Source organism: Lygodium microphyllum, chromosome 19, assembly GCF_053477565.2.
Source record: "Lygodium microphyllum isolate KBCC chromosome 19, Lygodium_microphyllum_v1.1.10, whole genome shotgun sequence".
NCBI classification, from domain to species: domain Eukaryota; kingdom Viridiplantae; phylum Streptophyta; class Polypodiopsida; order Schizaeales; family Lygodiaceae; genus Lygodium; species Lygodium microphyllum.
In genome coordinates, this window is record NC_141153.1 from 98,756,669 (window position 1) to 98,778,165 (window position 21,497).

General features: G+C 43.9%; 1 protein-coding gene across 2 annotated transcripts in view; it reads left to right on the forward strand.

Moving 5' to 3' along the window:
* Positions 1–3,518: 3,518 nt before the first annotated feature.
* The window catches only part of LOC148020189 (non-canonical heme oxygenase HOZ, chloroplastic-like), a 72,117-nt gene continuing 54,138 nt past the window's right edge, over positions 3,519–21,497 (forward strand). The window contains exon 1 of one of the 2 annotated variants that reach the window (XM_087700498.1): positions 3,519–4,063. In XM_087700498.1, coding sequence (XP_087556624.1) covers positions 3,885–4,063 — 179 coding nt within the window. In that variant the 5' untranslated portion in view covers positions 3,519–3,884. The remainder of the gene's footprint in view (positions 4,064–21,497) is intronic. The other variant, XM_087700496.1, reaches the window with a different exon arrangement.

A 21,497-nucleotide genomic window follows, 5' to 3' on the forward strand; every position in this document is an offset into this window, starting at 1 on the left:
TTTGAGATTCACCGCATATGAAATCATCCAATCGGTTCCATGGAATGTATGCGATGTTCTGGATGTCAAAATTTGATGACGGATTTGAACGTGCCTCCCATTGAAGATTTGAGGCATCAAAGGGACCGGATGGTAGATTTTGAACATAAATTTTTTGATTGGCAATAATGGATGTGGAATGGTTGACATTTGATGGGAATCATGGTGAAAGGTAGAAATGGCAACTTCAAAAAATAGTAAAAATGTGTGTTATGTTACGTGTGGGTAGCTTTGTTACATTGCTAAATAAACGGGTAGAAATGGTAGCTTGATAGATGACTGTTAGAAAGGGAAATGGAGGAGGGGGAAATGGAGGAGGAAGGCGCTGTCTTGAGAGATGAGGAGGGAGAATAGATCACTCTTTTGAGAAATCCAACTAGTGTTGTTAGGGGAGCCGAAACGGAGGAGTGATTCTTTTTTTTAAAGTTAGTTTTTAAACGGAGGAGTAATGACTCAATTAATAAAGGAGGGAGAGTGGGGGGACGGAATCGTACTTGCAGGCTGTAGCGCCATCAGAAGTAGACCCCACGGGACATGGATGCAAGCTCGATGCCATCCAATCGCCATCCTATAGTTAATCTCAGTTTTACTCTGAATGTTAAAAAAAAAAAGGTTCGCCAGTGTGGGGCTTGTTTGTGGCCTCTTCATCCTACGTGCACAAAAGACAAGAAACCCTGCTTGAAATCTATCCCGAGTCTTTTTGATTTGGTGGGGGGGGGGGGATGCCGTGCGGGCCGGGGAGGAAGGGAATCAACAGGCGGGAGAGGGTTGGGGGGGCCAAACAACCGAGAGGCCAAGCCTGCGACGACCTGCAAAGGGGGGCAAGCGAATGGCCAGTCAGGAGGCCAGGCCTGCAACGACTTGTTGAGGGGGGGTCCAATCGTGTGGCAGCGAGACGGCCTAATGACTTGACTCACCTGTTGTGCTCGATGCCTACTTGACGTGCCTACTACACCCAATGCCTACATGTCGCCCACCTACTTGACACACTTGCTGCGCTCGACGCCTACTTGTTGCATGCCTGCCAATGCACCTACTACACCCGACAGCTACTTGACACCTGCGTGCTGTGCCTACGATAGTCGCGCTCATGGCCCTAACGACTTTGACGCACACTCCCATGACTAGAGAGAGAGAGAGAGAGAGAGAGAGAGAGAGAGAGAGAGAGAGAGAGAGAGAGAGAGAGAGAGAGAGAGAGAGAGAGAGAGAGAGAGAGAGAGAGAGAGAGAGAGAGAGAGAGAGAGAGATTGATTCAAATACCTGGCTACACGATCTCCATTGACACAGGACCAACTCGCCCACATGATCTCCCTTGGCAAACGCAGGACCAGCTCTCCCACACGTTGGCGCAATGCACGACCAGCTCTCCCACTCAATCTCCCTTAACGCGGCGCAACACGATTGCAGGTAGGAGCGGGAGTAATGTGGAGGGAGTGAGGACCACACTTGGTTATTATGGCATGCCCTTTTCCATGCAAGACATGTAAGTTTTAAAAGCAGGCTCCGTTTGAAACTAGGCTCGACAACATTTTGGTGGTTTGGGCATTACCTAAGGTACAATCACAATAATAATGTAGTATAGATATAGATATTGCTTATAATATTCACAAAATCATCTTCTCACAAACGAATGGATTGTAGCATGTAAATAAACGTATGTTGGCTGTTCTTTGTAAAGAACAAAGTATATAACATTTATTACATACTTTTTTGAGGGATTTCAACAAATAGCCTTTTCTAACTTGTAAAATTTGGCCAATGCTACTAGCTTTTTATAAAATAGATGGAAGACCCAATGGGTGTTCCTAATACACTTCAAATAGACTATGATCCGATCTTTTAGGGCGAGTATGTCTTCAACAGGAGTAGTCCTCTTTCCTAATTCGAGGATGGCTCTATTCCTCAAACACCAAATGCGCTTGAGTGTGATTGCTCTAATGGTGTCCAACAACAATAGTGAGGTCTCGTCAAGTGGCCCAAACTCCCCAAAAAGGGCAAGCTTCATAGTGACATCATCCTTTAGCTTGGCCTCTCTTAGCCATTTCCTAATGGCTGACAGTAGGAAAGTCCCAAAAGAGGTGGGTGGTACTCTCTTCCTCTTTTTTTACACCAGATGCAGTAAGGGGGGATCTTAAGAAATTTATTAAGCCTTGCCCGGACAGGCAGCTTATTGAGTACCAGTCTTCATAGGAGGGTGTTTAGTTGGTTGGATTTGGTAGCTTTCCAGGTTCTTCTTAGCCGTCTCCTCTAAGTGGACATTCGGGTGTGAGGGAACTGTTTTTTCCAAATGTGTTGAGAGTTCCAGTTGTTGTGCTTTAGCATAAAAGGAGTCCAGCCCATAACCCCCCTCTGATCTATCTGCAGCAAGAATGGCCCATGGTATCTGCACATAGCCCTTGGCCGAGTCTTTCTTCCACAGGAAATCTCTCACCATTCCATCTAACTGTTCTCAGGAAGTCCAATGAAAAGGGATCATGGAGGCCATAAAAACCGTAAGTGAGGACAAAACCACCTTGGCTACCACTAGCTTCCCAGTTAATGGCAATTGAAATTTTTGCCATTTCTCAAACTTATTCTAGATTTTCCCCCTGAACCATTGAAAGCGTTGTTTGGAAGAAAGACCTACACCTATTGGACACCCAAGATACCTTATGATTTCCCCACATTTGACTAACCTGAAGCCATACTATAACAACCATGGATGGGCCTTGTTATAGGTTAAGGGAAGTAGCTCCGTCTTGACAGTGTTGATTCTGGAAGCTGATAGACTTGCAAATTTGTGGTAAAGTCCCATCAGGTTATCTAATGAAGTCTCCTTTGCCTGGACTATACTGGCATTATTGTTCGCAAAAAATTGGGTTGCCATATGGGATCCATCTGGGAGGGGTAGTCCTTTAATAGTGCCTACTGCCACTTGTTTGTCCACATGCCTTAAGAGAGGGTCAGTGACAATCGCAAAAAGGAGAGGTGCCAATGGACAGCCCTACCTTATTGATCTACGCAGAGGAAATGGCTGGGAAAGCTTTCCGTTCACCATTACAGATGACGTGGCATTGTTGAAGAGTGCACCCACCATGCTGAGATAGATGGGGCCAAACCCAAATGCTTGCATTGTAGACATAATGAACTTCTAGTTGATTCTGTCATATGCTTTATCGAGGTCCATGTTGACCAGTACAAAGTCAGTATCCAGCCCCAAAGCATGGTCAATGGAGAAAATAAGGTTGAGAACTGCATCCTGAATTTTCCTCCCGTAAACAAAGCCATATTGCCTAGGATGTATGACTTTCCTCCCATATCTTTTATATGCTGTAACTATTCTCCATAAATGGAAATTTTTTCATCGCATTAACAAAACTTGTAAAATTTTATGGATTTGGTGCGGAGGCTTATTGGGTTACGTGTGAATGCAAAGCGAAGGAAGCGAAGCCTCATGACCTTTCCTAGAAAAGCGCGATAGCGGGCCTGGAGGCTGGCTGACCAGACTAGCTAGGACTCATAGTGGGGAGTAGGGCCCTAGGTGACCGGGAGATTCCTAGATGAGGAATGTCGCGGATCGATGGATGACGGGGATGCAAAATCTTTCTGCTTTTCCCCCTTCGCCTCCTCTCGAGTCTCATCACTACCTAGCCTACTGTGGCTTCAAATGATAGCTTGACGCCCCTTTCCTCCTCTGCTCCGCCTTTCTTCTTCGGCTTCTTCTCATTCTCTTTCCACCCCTTACTCCTCTCTTCTCCTCGCCATGATCGCAGCCCCCTGCCCTGCCTCCACCGCCGCCCTGCGCAGCTCCCCCCATCCCGAGGGAGCCCCCGCTTTGGACGGTCCTGGCCGTGGCTCCAGTGGCCATGGCTTCCATCCACAGAGCACCGTCGCCTACCGCATCGCTTGCTACAACGGCGACAAGAAAGGAATCGTCACACGAGCTGCCTCTGGCCAAGCCTCCGGCTCCGACGATGACGCGTCCGAGCTTGCCTCTGATAACGGATTCGCCATGGTCCCTGCTTCAGCCTCTCCTTGGCGGCAGGTAACAAACTGTACGACGTTAAAAAAAAAGAGCTTCGTTGCTTCATGTAACGTAAGTGCACACGGAGAGCCCCTGGGATTGGCACACAAGCTACTGCTCAGATGTGCACTAGGAGACTTGATGCATCTACAGCTAACATGGCCAATCGCTCTATAGCACAGGGCCTGTCAGATGGACAGATTCAACAAAACCAGTACAACATTCAGCAGAGGCCTTGAGCTGCTCGGAAAGTGATATAGCCCTCCTTGCAAGATATCAGTGGAATAGAAGAAGTAGGAGTAGTTTAAGAGTGAGTTAAATATTTTGTGAAAATGTGGTGTGAGGAGGTGCTCTCACGTGGGACTACTTGAGGTATGTTGAAACCGGTTCCTTGTGAGTCCAGGGCATTGGTCAATAGTAGTGTTTTCTTCTATGACGAGTGGGAACAAATGTAGATTTTTGCGTACATGCAGCTTGTCACCTTTTTGCGTATCTCTAGCCTCCTGTCAGTGTCTCCAACCGTTGTATGACTAGTTTGTGAGCTCTTTAGCTTGCTAATAACGTTGCATCACCTCTCTCATCTTCTTGCTATCAACTTGCTGTCTACAGCTGGGCAGTTTCAGCTCATATTAGCCCTTACATATGGCTTTGGCTTCCTCTCCATGATAAACAATGAAATCTTTACGCACCAGAAGCAAAGGTAGATGATTTGAGATTTTGTCATGGTGAGATGAAGTCAACGTTGATCCCCTATGCATGTGTGGAAGGATCACATGCATGCTTTTGCAAGCTATGCTTGTGCAGGGGGATGAGGGGGATAAACAAAGTGAGGGCCCACTTGTTTGCATGAGCTTGGGCATGATGTCTGCTATAGTGCCCCTATATCATACCAAAGAAAGCATACCAAAGAAAGCATGACGATTGTCTTAGGGATATATGTGATATTGGTATCTTAGGTGGCTATGGTTGGATCTTCATTAGGGAGTCCTTCGTTATCCTATTGCCAAAGGACTATGTTTCGCTCCCTTCACTGTGCGGGTTTCCCTACAAGTGCTATAGCTTGATTTAAATAGGACAAAGCAATTATCTTCAGAGCTTTAAATCCGATGTATCAGCTTGATTCAGTTAGCATGATTCAATGATTCATCATTCATCTTCTTCTTCAATGTTTTCTAAGTTTCTCTTCTCTCTCAATGTTTGCTGTACACACTATGTCCTACAAACCCTACTATCTCTCTGGTTTGTTGTCATAGCAATCATATTTTGACAGCTCTAGCGATTGTTGGGCATTGTCCACCTACACACAATTAAAGCCTTTGAACACAAATAAAGATTTTTGGGGCTGCTTTTTAGGAGCAAAATTAGGCACTAGTGCATGACAATTTATTGTTAACACAAGCCTAGATTCAGGTGGCTCAACAACCAGTTGTTGTGTTTAGGATCTATTCAAGTACGGCATGCTACTGTTGATTCATGGCATCTTGGACTCCACCTTTTAACATCCCTCAACCTGCACCACCAAGTGCCAATGGCCAAAGTGTCTCTACCTCTACTTTGAGCCTCTACCTCACTTTAGCTATTGTAGTTGGCCCTGTGTTGTGCATATATTTTTGTGCCCTCTCTATTAGCTCTCATGCTCTCACATCATGTCTCTTTTAACAAACCAATTACCAACCAAAAATCTTAAGGCAATCTCCATCAAACAAGAGCAACATTACGGCACCTCTAGTCCCATGTCATTTGCACTCCATTATTCATTATCCCACCACTTATGGGCCATATATAAACAAGGGACATCTTGGATGGAAGCTCTTGGTAGCAACTCTCAAATTGTAGCAACTTATTGTCCTAACCAAAACCATTATACAAGGTGGTACGCAAGGTCTCCAAAGAAAGTGTATAGTTACTACTACTCTCCAATCTTCTTCACACTGTAGCCTTGAAGTGCTTAAACCTAGCAATCTTCAATACCATAATCGTGGTAGAATGTCATGTCTTATCTCTTTTTACTAGTAGACAAAACTTCTCTCAAAAGAATGACACTTTGCAAACTTAGTGGCATAAAAAGAATATGTGTGGTCTTCTAGAAAAAGCAAGCCATGTTTGCATTACTCTCTTACTCTGTCTTAAGATCTCAACTTCCTTCCATGCTATTTCCATTGCCATCTAGGTAGATGGTGAACAATAGTGGAGAGGATGGAGAAAGGAGAGAAGGATATGGAAGAGAGTGACAGAGTGTCAAAAGAAATGAATGTGTGAGATGATGAATGGGTGGAGTCAGTGCCATATATATAAACACAAACTGTCTGGAGTGGCACCCACGGAAGTCTCTTAGGTGGTGCCCCAACTCTCTCGGGAGGTGCCCCTTAAGCCTTTTTGGGGCTGTAAATGAAAACCAAAGATAGGAACGGAGGGGGAAAAAATGCACCGAATGACTTGGTTTCTCATCAGCACCCCCTCTCAGGCAAACAAGAGGACTGTGAGCGAGAAGAGGATCAACCTGGGTATCCTAGTTTTTCACCTATAAGGTAATATGTAGTGAAGAACAATAGTAGGGATGATGAGCTGATAGAACCTGAAACTCAACTCCGGGAGCAAAGCCACAAGCCTTGTTACTCTGTTCCCTTTGAAGCCAAGGGAATGGGATCCTCCTCCCCTCTAGATCCCCAGTTGAGTCCCCCTCGGAGAGAGATTAAGAATCAGGAAACTCATGGATCACGGTCTCCGAAACATCTAAAGACAAAGGAAATGTCGCTGGTAGTGCTGAAGAAGGTATCTAGGGCTCCAAAGATACCAATCCTTGCCTTCTTCAATGTAGAGGATCTTCTTGGCTCTTTGAGTGCCTTTGGCTTTGATACTATGTCATAATAACAAGTATGCTTTGATACCATGTCAAAATATGATTGTTGTGAAAGCAAACTAGAGAGACAATAAGGTTTGTGGGGAGAAACACAGTGTGTATGGCAAACATTGAGAGAGAGAAGAAACTCAGAAAATGCAAAAGAAGAAGAAGAAGAAGAAGAAGAAGAAGAAGAATGATGATGAATCATTGAATCATGCTAAGTAAATCAAGTTGATACAGCAGACTCGAAGCTCTAAAGATTACTGCACTCTCTTTTTTGAATCAAGCGGCAACACTTGTAGGGAAACATGCACAACGAAGAGAGCAAAATCTAGTCCTTTGATAGTAGGATATTGAGGATAAATGTTGAAGGAAAGGGCAGTTAGCTGTAGAGGGAGTGAAACATAGTCCTCCGGAGCAGTTAGGGATGAAGGATATGCTGAAATCTCTCTAAGATGATGGCTTCTATCAAGGCGATTGCTGAGTAGGTAGTTGGAGAAGAAAACACAAGAATATCAGATGAGGATCTCTCCATGTAAGTGGCTGTAGACAGTGGGCAACCCTTTAGGAATGAAGAAAACACAAAAACGTAGTAATTTGATGTAGGGCTGAGAAAGAGGCTGTAACCTGCTGTAAACAGCATGAATCTGCTGCAAACGAAGTGTGATGATGACACTAGGTGAGGAGGGCTGACACCAAATGATGTAAGCTACAAAATGCCAAGCGAAGATGGATATAGAAGTCACAAACTGTAATGTCCTCCTCACGGGGTGTGAACGGCATTGGAGAGAATGGAGAAAGGAGAGAAGAATATGGAAGAGCGGGACAAAGTGTCAGAAGGAATGAATGTGTGGGATGATAAATGGGTGGAGCCAATGCCGTAGTGGCGCCCATTGAAGTCTCTCGGGTGGCACCTAGAAAGCCTTTTTGGGATCGTAAATGAAGCCAAAAATAGGAATGGAGGAGGAAACATGTATTGAATGACTTGGTTTCTCAGCAAGAGTTGCCACCTAGTTGTCTCCCAGCAAAGTACCTATTTACTTGCCATTTTATTGTCAGTTTGTCATCTCCTGGTTGTGAGCTTCGTCAAAGTTTGAAAGAGACATTGGAGCTCTAACTACATTTTCACTCAATTTTGTGTGCATTTCTTTCTTTGTTAGTGTTAGGCGTGTTCACACTGTTAGTAGTCATGTGTGGTCATCTCTTGCGTGTAAGCCTCAGATTGAGTCAGATGAAGACATTAGGAGCTTTGACATTATATTTGTTTGTCATTTTATGTGTTTCAGATACTTTAGATGGAGGGTACATTAGTGCATTTCTTTTTGTGCTCTTTTGGCTATTTTTTTAGGGGTTTGACTTGTCAGAGTGAAGCAATGCGGAAGCGAATGACTAAGAGAGAGTGAACAGAGAGAGAGAGAAAGAGAGTGAAATACTAAAAATCTGCACTGAAGAATGCTGTATAAGGATGCAGAATTATACACAGGTGCAAAGAGAATGTCTGCGTATGTCTTCATCTCGAAGATCTCAGTCTCCGTCAGCCCCGAGGGTAGTCTCCACGGTCTGCAGCTTGAAATCTGTGGGACACAACTAGCTGAGATTGCTGGAGACAAAGCCTATAAATAGGCTGAAAATAATGGCCAGAAAAATACAGGTCAGCTGCAATTAATGCAGCCAATTGTTGTAGTCCGATTGCAGGCCACGTGGCACCTAGCCGACTGCCAGCTATGTGGCACCTGCTTGTCCGGGTGATGACTAGCTAACACCCCCTCTCAGATTCTAGACAAGGCATAAGGCGGAGGAATCTGGAATGCTAGTGAAGTAGAGCTTGGGGAAGTACCTTCGTAAACAGATCTGCAAGATTGTCCTCGGTCTTATAGTATTCCACATCGATGGTGTCATCCATAAGCTTCTCCCTGATGAAGTGATACTGGATCTCTATGTGCTTCGTCCGGGCATGGAATATGGGATTCCATTCCAAGGCGATGCAACTCTCATTGTCGCATTGTAGAATAGTAGGACGAGTCTGGGGGATAGTAAAGCTCCTCCAACAATCGCCGAAGCCACACAGTCTCACATGTGGTAGAAGATGCGGTTGGATACTCTGCCTTAGTTGAAGATAAGGTTGCTGTGGGTTGCTTCTTGCTACTCCAAGAGATAACACTTGCACCCAAGGTAAAACAATAGCTTGTAGTAGATCGCCTATGGTCCACATCGCCAGCCCAATCCGAATCACTCCAACCTACAAGAACAAGATCGGAAGCACCTGTACTTGCTAGATAGGAAATCCCTAGATCGGAGGCTTCCCTCAGAAACTGTAGTATCCTTCGAATAGCCTACCAATGCACCTACTGAGGTGCACTCATGAACCTAGCCAAGAGACCTATAGCAAAACATAGATCAACCCGTGTGTTGAGGAGCCAAATTAACGATCCAATCAGTTGACAGTAGTGGGTAGCATCTGCCAAAGGAGAATCTGAGTGTGAAGTGGCTTTCCGGTTCGAATCCGTAGGAGTAGAAATGGACTGACAATCCTCCATCTCAAAAGTCACCAAGAGCTTGTGGACATATCTTTGCTAAGAGATGAAAATCCCCCTTTGAGTCTAATAAATCCCGTGGCCCAAAAAGAAATGGAGTTCTGAATCTATCATCTCGAACTTCTGATGTAAGGCTGCCTTCGTCTCTTCGACCTTTTGGGCATGGTCTCTTGTAATAATCAAGTCATCAATATACAAAACAAACAACACACGACCACCCTTGGAAGTGTGCACATAAGGTTGTAGATCAGCCCTAGAGCACTGATATCCCAACTTTGCCCGGAGAAATGAATCAATCTTCTCGTTCCAAGCACGCGGAGTACCACCCTAGGTCATTCCTTCAGTGCTTTGATACCCTTTCAGAGTGAAGTAATGCCGAAGCGAATGACCAAGACAAAGAGTGAATAGAGAGAGAGAAAAAGACAGTGAAACATTGAAAATCTGCAGTGAAGAATGCTGTATAAGGATGTAGAATTATGCACGGGTGTAGAAAGAATGTCCGCGTATGTCTCCACCTTGAAGATCTCTGTCTCCGTCAACCCTGAGGGCAATCTCCACGGTCTGCAGCCTAAAATCTGTGGGACACAACTAACTGAGATTGCTGGAGACAAAGCCTATAAATAGGCTGAAAATAATGGGTAAAAAAATACAGGTCGGCTGTAATCAATGCAACCGACTGCTGCAGTCCGACTGTAGGCCACATGGCATTTGGCCAATTGCCTGCCACATGGTGCCTGCCTGTCCGGGTGATGACTAGCTAACTGATTGCAAGGTTTTCCATTTTTTCCGCCTACATATAGGCAGCCCTGCCCTCCCTTTTCATTATCCATTATCCACAATTTTTCCTTTGTGATCAGCTAGCCCTCCTCATTATCTCATCCCCTTGCTACTGTCTAGCTCCCACATTGGATGCGTAGAGCTACGTGTTGGGGCTGATTGTTGCAGCCTTGTACTTTCAACCATTGCAAGTCACATTGTTCCTTCTCTCTCCTATGTTCTCTTTGTCTCCTCCTCTCCATGTTCACTTTCCTCTTTCCATTGCGCACTCTCACACACACTACATGGCTAGCCACTTCTCCTTGCCATGGTAGTGATTCTACTGCTCGCAATGAAGTATTGAAGGGCTGTGATAAATTTGCTCAATTGGGAGACAACAAATTGAAGTTCGAGCCTTGTGTGATATAGATAAATGAAGCATCCAACAACTTGCTGATATAAGGTAGTGTCAAAGGATCTGCTACCATCATCAGAAGTGAACTGAAATGAGGCTCTAAGGGAGTAGACATGTTCTTGCAATCCTCAAACCGAAAGTGTTGAAGAAGCTGTCCAATATACTTGGATTGTGTCATGATGATGCCCCCCTCAATGGTGGCAAATTGGATATCCAAGTGATAGTGAAGTAGATCAAGATTTGTCATGGCAAAGGCCTATTGTAAATCAATCTTAAATGCTGCAATTTGAACAGCATTAGTCCCAGTGATGAGCATGTCATCAAGATAAAGTACAAGAATAATAAAATTAGATCCCTTATGTTGAACGTAGAGAGTAGTCTTAGTAGGGCTATTTTGAAATCCAAGATGCAATAGATGAGAATGTACACGGGCATATCAAGCTTGTGGAGCTTGCTTTAAACCAAACGAAGCCTTCTTGAGAGGATAGGCTTTGTGCTTGGAGCCTTTGATTTCCAATGTTGGAGGCTAAGAAACATATGCCTCTTTGGTGAGAGATCCATGGAGAAATGCCATCTTGATGTCCAGCTGATGCACCTCCCAATGAAAGTGGGCAGCAAGGGCAATAATACTCTAGATGGTAGTAATGCGAGAGGTAGGGCCAAACGTTTCTTGAAAGTCGATTCCTTGCTGTTGGGTGTAGCCCTTAGCAACGAGGCAAGCTTTGTACCTATCAATAGAACCATCACATTTTCTTTTAATTTTATAAACCCATTTGGTACCTATTACATGCTTGCAATGAGGCAAGTCAGATAGCTCCCAAGTGTCATTTTGATGGATGGAATCAATTGCTATCTTCATTGCTCCACCCAACAATCATATGAAAAAGCATATTTATAGCACAAGGGTTCTTCACTGCATGTTGTAGCCACCAATGCACATGCAAGAAGATTACCTTGTTCCTTGTGAATGGAGGCTTGTGTGCGGGCGGCCAAAGGAAGAGGTTGCTTGCTGTCGTGAAGAGTATCTAGCAGCCAATGAGGGATTCCTCGTTGTAATGTGTCTATAGATGGTGGAAATGAAGGCTAACGAGAAGGATCAGCCATGGGACCATTATGGAAAAGTGGTAGTAGGCTGTTGAAGATGCTTGAAGCATCAATAATAGGTTGTTTCTGACAGTCCAGCAAGGGCCAAGGAGCATTTTCAGCGAAGATAACATCTCGGTTGACAATAATCTTGCATGTGCCGATATCAGTACCCTTTGCTTTCAGCACTATATGCAATAAATATGCAGAGAACAGCCTTATCATGCTGCTTGTGCCTTTTTTGAGAAGTCACATGAGCATATACCAATGAGCCGAAAGTCCTTATATGTGAGAGAAAAGGTTTGGAGCGTGTCCATGCCTCATAAGGAGTGATGGTATGCAAGGCTCTTGTGGGACACGTTCACATAGGCGGCACATAGAATAGCATCAAACTAAAAATAATTTGGTAAATTCTTACTCTTTAGCATGCATCTTACCATCTCCATGAGTAGCCTATTCTTCCATCCTGCTACTCCATTTTGTTGTGAGGGGTAAGGGACGGTGCATTGATGATGAATACCTCGAGATGCAAGATACTCTAAAAATTGTTTGGAAAGATATTCACCTCACCTTCCCCTTGTCGGTGTGAAGGATCCGAATATGAAAGCTACTTTGATTCTTCACCATGGCAATAAAAATCTTGAAGCAAGAGAAGACTTTAGACTTAGACTTCAGCCCATATATTCAAGTGAATTGGGATTTGTCATCAATAAAGTTGACAAAATATAGGAGTTCACCAAGAGATTTGGTCTACATAGGACCACCAAACACCATTGTGAAAAAGATGCAATATAGATGAAGAATGATCATGAGAATTCTTAGGAAAGGAAATTGATGCATCTTACCAAGTAAACAACCTTCACAAATGTGATTCGATGGCAAGTGAATTTTTGGAAGATCTTTGACCATATCCTGCGATTGAAACTTCATCAATACTCGATAGTTAATGTGGCGGATTCCTCTTCCTCTTCCTCTTCCACATCGCCTCCCACTCAATAGCAAATTTGATGGGATGGTTGTGACACCCAAGCACATGCCCTAATTGCTTTGTGTGTGAAGAGAGCTATTCATTCCATACATTTGATCATGTAAGACAACCAAGGATTCGGATGCATGGGATAAGCTTGTATCATTGTATCAAGCGTGCTATGAAGTGTGTTGCTTACCTGTGTTAGCAATTGGAAGATGTTTGCATGGAAGGAGGAGGTAACATGGATGTGTGTCTCGCCAACATCAAAGACACCTACATAAACAACTGGAAGATGTTTGCATAGAAGGATGAGGTAACATGGATGCATTTCTCATTGGCATCAAAGATCTTATTGAACAATTATTAAATATTGATGAAGTGATCCCGGCTCATCAGCTTGTTTCCATCATTCTTAAAGGCCTATCGAAGTCATGTCAAGGTTTTGCTACCACCTTGCGGTTGGTAACTATGGGCAACCAAGTTACTTACAGTTTCGACCAGCTTGTGTCCTTTTTTTTTAATAGGAAGAACAAAGCCGTCTCAACTGCAATGGCACTATGGTGACCAAACATGCCTTTTTCACCCACCATCGTGGAAAAGCCAAACCGAAAGTAAAAAACAAGGTCATTGGTAAAAAATCAGTAAACTTTCATGCTGGTCATCCTTCTACTTTCACTTCTTTTCCATTGAAGATATCCTTCCATGCTGGTCCATCCTCTTTCAACCCTTCAAAGGGTACTGTCAACAAACCCAACAGGTGTAATTATTGTCGAAAGAAGGGGCACAACATCATAGCGCATTGCATTGGATGAGTCCGGTCTTTTTTGTTTATTGTAGGTTGCACACTCCATTTGCGTCTTAGTCTTTGTCACTCTCTTTACCATTGCCATCATTTTCTGCCTGATCTAGTGCCCTCATTGATGCCTTGGGCTGTGTAAGGGATTGATCAATGCATCATTGTATTCAGCGTTCTTTCCAGATTCAGAGCAGATTTCTCTTCCATTGGTGCTATCTTTTCTCTTCTCCTTTTCTCTCTGTGTTTGTGTTCTTCTTCCATTGCACTCACACATGATATCAGAGCCTATGTGAGGATACAGAGGTTCCCTTTATAGAAGACCACCCTATTGCTGAAAACAAAATTTTCAGCCTGCTGCTTGCTGTAGAAAACACAGACTTTCTGCATTCTATAGGTACTTTTGACAAAGATGGGACATCCGCAAGTGGTTTCTTGTAGGTGTACTTGATTCTTATCTCCATTTAGGTTCTTCTATAGCGAAACATAGTAGATTTAGTGTGTTTGGAAGTTTAGACTTTAGAGACATGGATGATCACTGGTTCCAAGGCTTCAATGACTTGGGTATGGAGTTTATTTATACTCCCTTTGATAGGCGGTGTGATCATCTCAAAAATCAGAGGTCAGAGTCCTGTTTTGCATAGGAACTATCACTTGATAGCCATCTCCTCCTCCTTTTCATGTCTCCCATAAAGCCCACCCTTTTGGCCCTCGGATGCCTATGATGGCACCTTCTATATTGGTCCTCGTTCTAACTTCTTCCTTCTTTACCCAAAGAAGATTGTTTGGATGGATCTAATTACTCCCTTTGGTCCTGCAAAAAGTGGAGTGTATTCTTGATACCTTTACTCTTTGGGCTTTTGTGACTACCCCTATTCCTCAGCCCGTGGAGAATCCTGTTATTGGTTGATCTATGGATCATGTAGCCCTTTGGGACCGGCTCAACTTCGAAGCCTAGTCCTTTATAGGATTCTGTCCTTGTTCATGTGTGTAGGCTAAAGATGGTTGTAGAAGTGTAAACAAAGCATTCTTCTCTCTACCATTAGCAGAATTTTGTCTGTTGTATCACCTTGGAGAAGAAGCTTTGCATGGTCTTGGTTGATGACTCTCCTTCTATAAGATTGATGTTTTCTATATCAATTTTGCGACATGGAGTGTGCATGAGACTCTTCTTTGGGAGGAGTTAGCTCTGCTTGTCTTGGAGCGTGATGAGTGTCTCAAAGAGGTAGGAGCTAGTGGATCCGGCTCTACCAAAGCTTTCACATCAGGTTTAGGAGGGGGTAACTAGAAGGATGTTATGTCTTGGGACATCTAGATGGGTGCTGGTAGCATTGATCGCCATGGTCGTGAAGTAACTTAGTTTGAATGCACTAAGGGTACCTCAAGGTTAGGATAGTTGAGTCCTATTTATAGGACTCGAGGATCTATTGTGTACATTCATTTTATGATCAACACTCTTGGACTCTTGGCCTGTTGGTTGATGCATCCGTATACATGGATGGTGTGGTTGGTTGTATGGGATGCCAATCCTTGGAATGCAGTCGTGACTCAAAGTGCTACTAGCTCCGAGGCTTGGAGGTGAGCCCGTTTGGCTCTATGATTGGGAGTGTGAATTTGATGTCGAGTCCCTTTCATGATGAGTTTGGCTTGCATCATGTCTCGTGTGCAAGTTGGATATTAGGGGGATGTTTCATTGGTATTAGAGTGCCAACTTGCGATTGGGCGTGGGATCCGATGAGGTGTACACTTTTGCTCATGAAATCATGATGGTTCACACTTGGTAGGTATACCTTTATCTCATTAAGGGTGGTATGGGACATTGTTGGTGGGAGGGGCATGTGTGGGGGACACGTGTTGTGGATGGTGGGTATGAAAGCAAGGTGTGTTTCTTGTTTTCTACTCATGCTTGAGTTCTATGTTGGGTGATGCTTGTGCACAACGATATTGGTAGTTTTGGTGATTGGGCTATGAAGATATGCTAGTGTTTGCATTGAGGAAACACAGCATGTACGACCAAGACTGAAACATAAAGACTCAGATAGAAACAAGCAAAACACGAACCCTAAACGCAAAACACAAAGCGCAAAACAAACTTAAACACAGAGACAAACATAGAGAGAAGAAATTTTGAAGTGAATAAATGCTGTAAATGAATGTAAGAGTGTACAAAATGCCTAAGTGCAGAGCAGTGCAGTGTTGGAGAGTAACATCCACCGGAGATGGATCCCAAGTGTTGTGACCACCAATTGGAGTGTCAAAGTGCAAGAAACACCAAATGCTGATCATTAGAGTGTTAGAGAATTGAGGTGACAACATGCGAGGTGTTTGTTGATGTAGACGGCCCGTTGGACAACAAAAACGTAGGCACTATAGTAGTCGCTAGTGGGAGAGATGGCAGCAACCTGTTGCCTAGCACTAGATGGTGAAAACGCAGGTTGATTAGGTGCTATAATGATGCAGTAGATGGAGACCTCCAAATAGTAGTGCGATGGCTGAAAACATTCCGCCTAGGGCTAGATAGTGATGGGCTGGAGTCGGTGATGGTTGGACAGTAGATGGTAGGTGGTTGATGGCTGAAATCTGCACAGAAGAGTGAGAAACATGCACCAAAGGATTACGGCTGGATGGTGGCAGATTTTCTATTTATAAATGTTGAAGGGTGCCCCAAAACATTAGGGTTTTCGAGGACCATTGAAACTCTCTTGAATTGCATACTAAATATGTATTTTTCATTAATTAAGTTTGTTTTGGGGCTGTTTAAAAATGCTAATAAGTTGTAGCGTGTTTTAGTTCAACACCCCCTCTTAGGTCCAAAACGGAGCCTAAAAGGGAAGCACGGCAATGTTTACGCCAAGGCGTCCACCCAAAGAGGACAGGGCATCATACAAAGGGTGCATGTCGGCTCTCCTTTGGCCTACCAAGGCTATAGAGGTGATGGTTATCTTACTAAGGGAGTTCAAGTAGTCACCCCAGAGAGGACAAGGCATTGGGCAAAGGGTTCTCGTCAGCTGCCTAGTGGCCGACCAAGCTCTACAAAGGCAAATGGAACCACATAAAATCCTTTTTTTTTTTTTTTGGTGGAATGTTAATTTTAGGGAGTGGCGGCCAACTAAGAAACAATGACCTAGAAGATGGGAGTAGGGATGGTATACCCAATACATCACAAAATAGAATAAGCATACCCAACCACTCAAGGATGTCAACGACGAGGGAAAGGTGATGAAGTATCATGTAAAGAAGGATGGTGGTGTAATCCGCCAGTGGAAATAGCTTAGGATTTGTCCAGTGGTGCTCTACACAATGGGATGCATGGTATGCTACATATTGAAGAATGCTCATGCAGCAGGTGTCACTTGGACAGCGTTCCTTGTAGGAAATTGTTCAATGCCCAAGTGCCCTAGTTCAAAGAGGATGAAATCATGTGATGCATAGAGGAAGGTTCAAGAGGGGGGGAAAGGTTGATAGCGAAGACAAGTGCCGAAACCTGTAAAATACCAAGAAGGGTAGAAACTCTCTCTCAACTTGGATGTCGATGTCAAAGAAGGAAGAGGAGCCTGATGATGCCGGTCTTTGTGTGGTGCCAAGAACCATGTGGATGAAAATGATAAAGTGTCCCTACGGGAAGAGCAAGGATAGAAGACACCACCATGATAGTATCGAGAGAGATGCTATCCGATTTGCCTCCGGAGGGGAAGCCTCTATACTGGTAGAAGAGCAAAACTCAAAGTAGACGGAACCATGAAAGGAACGATGCGCATCTCCTGTCTCCAGCTTAGGAAAGACTGATGCAAGCTTGCATGTTAGCCCTACAATGAACTACACAACCCTGCAAAAGAGAAAAAATCTGCAAGTACAGAGGTGAGTAGTGAGATGCTTCAAGAAACAAAATTGGATATAAAAGAAAGCAAAGCTAAGTGCAATGCAATGAGCATGTAACTATACAACAAAAGTCTTAAGAAAAAGGAAAAGGCTAAGTGTGTGGCCACCATCACGTACGGTGAGGTGGGGAAGTGGTCCTAGAAGGTGTAGTGGACACCCTAGGAATGGATGTGTAAAGTGCAATAGGTGAGTAGTGAGATGCTTCAAGAAACAAAATTGGATATAAAAGAAAGCAAAGCTAAGTGCAATGCAATGAGCATGTAACTATACAACAAAAGTCTTAAGAAAAAGGAAAAGGCCAAGTGTGTGGCCACCATCACGTACGGTGAGGTGGGGAAGTCGTCCTAGAAGGTGCAGTGGACACCCTAGGAATGGATGTGTAAAGTGCAATAGGTGAGTCACTAGTAGATCAATCAGCTAAGCCTTCAGGAGTAGTGAAGGATATAGGTTGTTGAGGTTGTATGCATGCCACATATCTAGTAGCTGTTGGGGCAGATGGAGTAAATGGTGCAGTAGCGGGAGGCGTAGATCCACTGGACTGGCTAGCTGGAGTGGAGATAGTCGTAGCAGTCTATTGTGGTTTTCTAGGAGGAAGACCTTCGGCCTTGATACGATACTCCTTGTCCACATGGCCACACCTCTGATAGTATGTGCAAAATCTATTTTTCTTAGGAATTTGTCGCCAAAGGTATCGTGTTTCTTTGGTTTCGTCGAAGAAAGTGGTGTAACCCTTGTTTTGGCTTGCCTTTGCATCTTGTGAGTTTTTGCCATCATTGGTTTTCCCTTCAGAAGAAGAGGCAACCAACCCTCGCTCCTTTGAACAGATGTATGTGGAGGATTTCTTGTGAACTCGATCGTGCAGCCTCGTGTAACACAAAAAATTAGCACTCAAACCCTCGCTCCTCTGAACAGATGTATGTGGAGGACTTCTTGTGGACTTGATCGTGCAGTCTTGCGTAACACAAGAATAGGCACTTGTAGAAGGTCGGCAATCTGGGTAGTGAGGTAAGATGCTGGATAAAATGAAAGTATTTGTCGAGCAACTTGTTGAAGAAGAACATGATTTGATCGTCGTCTGACTTCAGGGAGCGAGTAGTGGCAAACTTGGCGAGTAATCGCCGATATTTGGCCAACTTGACTTTTCGATCTTCCCCTTCCTTAATGGAAAACTCTTGAAGCTCAAAATCAAGATTGATACATTGAGTGCGATCTTGTGTCACATAGTAGTCAATGAGATGACTCCAACGCTCAGGTGCTAGGGGAAAATGTTGTAACTGAGAGTGGAATTCAGGAAGCAATTGTGCATTAACTTAACATTGGTCGTGGCATTGTGAGCTCTTGACACATGTGATCAGGGTGAGCTAATTGAGGGTCCAGTATAGACTAGTATACGCTTAGTACTAACGACGAGATCCCAAAGTCCTGAGATTCAAACACTTGTTGCATGAAGTTCTTTTAAGTGGTGAAATTTGACCTGTTAAAACGTGTCTTATCCATGAAGGCATTCTTGGCCATTGCAATAGGAGTGGTTGTGCTAGGAGATGGAGAAGGTGTATAATGGGGATAGAGTGAATAGGATGGGGGAGTGGAGTATATACTTGGAAAGGAACCCTAGAGTGCTCACCATGCATATAAGAAGTGTACATAGTGGATCCAAATGTTGGCAAGGGAGAACCGGGTATGGGCATGGTAACTGCTTGTGGAACCCAAGATGGAGGGATAGGGACATGGGGAGCAGAGGATGGACACTACGTAGGAGTGACCCAAGGGATGTGGGACGGCAGTCTATAAGCAAAGGATGGATATCCTTGTGTCTTAATGGTTGCGTGGGGGGTTTTGTGAGTGTCCAAGGGTAGTGAGGGGGGTGCCCATCACAGCCATCCCAGAGTGGAAGGATGTGGTAAACTGGGGGTATGTGGAAGATATAGTGTTAAAGGGTGGCATTCCCCCTAACGATGCACCACGAGGTGGAGTGAATGGAGGGTAGGTAGATGGTGGGATGGAGAAAGAGAAAGTGCTAAGAGCGGAGATGGAAGATCCAACCGCTAGTGTGCATTGAGCAGAAGTGGAATGTAATCCCAAGTTTTGCGATGAAGATGTGAGTAGATCAGAATGTGGAGAAGATAGTGGTGGGATGGGAGGGAGTTGAGAAGTGTGGTTTGCTTGCTTAAGTGAAACAGATGGTAGAGATATACCTGATGAAAGGTGTTTGCTTCGAGAGTCTCCTCTATTAAAGTTAACATACTAAAAATTATTCGGATCTTGCACAACAAAAGAAGAAACATGAGAGGGTTTTGGCTCATACGACTCAATAGGGTAATATAAACCTGACATAAGGTCTGATTGTGATGGAGATGGATCGCCAGATACATTGAATATTGTGGTTCCTCCAAGATCAGAGAGGTGGCTAGTTTCACCAATAGACGGATTAGCAGCACTCGTTGGAGGAGTGTAAACCGAACTGCATGTGAGGCGCAAGTACTCCTCAAACTCTTTATTTGTAAGGTGACCAAAACGAGAAGAAGAAGATAGTAAAGGTGAAGGTGGGTCTACCTCCTCCTTGAGACCATAATGCCTTCTCAAAGCCTCCAATGATGGAGAACCCTGATAGGGCATCATAGGATCCCTAGAAGAAGGTGCCCGAGATATTATGAGTCAGAATCGAGTTGCGTGTGAGTCTCACACAAAGACTAGCCTCCTCAATCACCACGGGATACCGTTTAGAAGAGCACCGACTCTAGTACCATGTGAAGACAGGCTAGGGTTTGCATTGAGAAAACATAGCATATACGATTAAGAGTGAAACTCAAAGACTCAGATAGACAAGTAAAACTCAAATCCTAAACGCAAAATGCAAAACACAAAAACTCAAAACTCAGATACAGAGACAAACATAGAGGGAAGAAACTTTGAAGTGAATAAATGCTGTAAATGAATGTAAGAGAATACAGAATGACCAAGGGCAGAGCAATGCAATGTCAGAGAGTGACGTCCGATAGAGATGGATCCCAAGTGCTATGACCACCAATCGGAGTGTTGGAGTGCGGGAAACCCCAAACACTGATCACTAGAGTGTCGGGAAATTGAGGCAACAACAAGAGAGGTGTTTGCTGATGTAGACGGCTGTGGACAACAAAAACATAGGTACTGCAATAGTTGCCTAGTGGGAGAGATGGCAGCAGCTTGTCGCTTGGCACCACATGCTGAAAATGTAGGCTAATCAGGTGCTATGATGACGGAGGAGATAGAGACTTCCAAATAGTAGGGTGATGGCTGAAAACTGCCTGGGGCTGGATAGTGATGGGCGGCAGTCCGGTGATGGCTGGACAACAAATGGTAGGTGGCTGGATAGTGATGGGCGGCAGTCGGTGATGGCTGGACAGCAAATGGTAGGTGGCTGATGACTGAAATCTGCATGGAAGAGTGAGAAACTTGCATCAAAGGATTAGGGTTGAACGGTGGGCAGCTTGTTTATCTATAGATGTTGAAGGGTACCGAAAAAAATTAGGGTTTTGGGGGAACACTAAAACTCTCGAGCTGCACACCAAATTTGTGTTTTTCATTAAATAATCATGTTTTGGAGTTGTTTAAAAATGCTAATCAGTTGTAAAGCATATTGTAGCTCAACACCGAATTTGGGAAGTTGCCACTCCAAGGCTATGGTAGACCACCGTCACGAGCCGAAATCTTGTAGCCAATATAAGCATCAATATTTTAATTAATAATAAATTTAACGATAATGTTATCATTAGTTTGATATTAATGTGATATTAAATGTTGTCAGATCTCTTGTTTTAGATAACTTCACGGTGTGTCTCAAAAAATTTTCCCCACAGTTGATCAGCACCATCGTCCTCACATTGACTGGTTGCTTGGTCTTGAGATCTGTCAGAGGACAACACATTCGTTCAGGATACCTCAGCCTATATGTTGAGAGAGAGTGGCTATCAAACAGCCATTTACTCCTTGATGTCATAATTAATTTTAATGTTAACATTACACTTATTGTTAAAATAAATTTTTATTATTGATGTTTGGAGAAGTCGTGGAGAGAGGAAGAGGTAGACTATTTGTTGTGGAGAGAGAAGCATTTAGACTTGTTTATGCTGAGAAAAAAATGTGAGAGAGAGAGAGAGAGAGAGAGAGAGAGAGAGAGAGAGAGAGAGAGAGATCTTATTGGTTA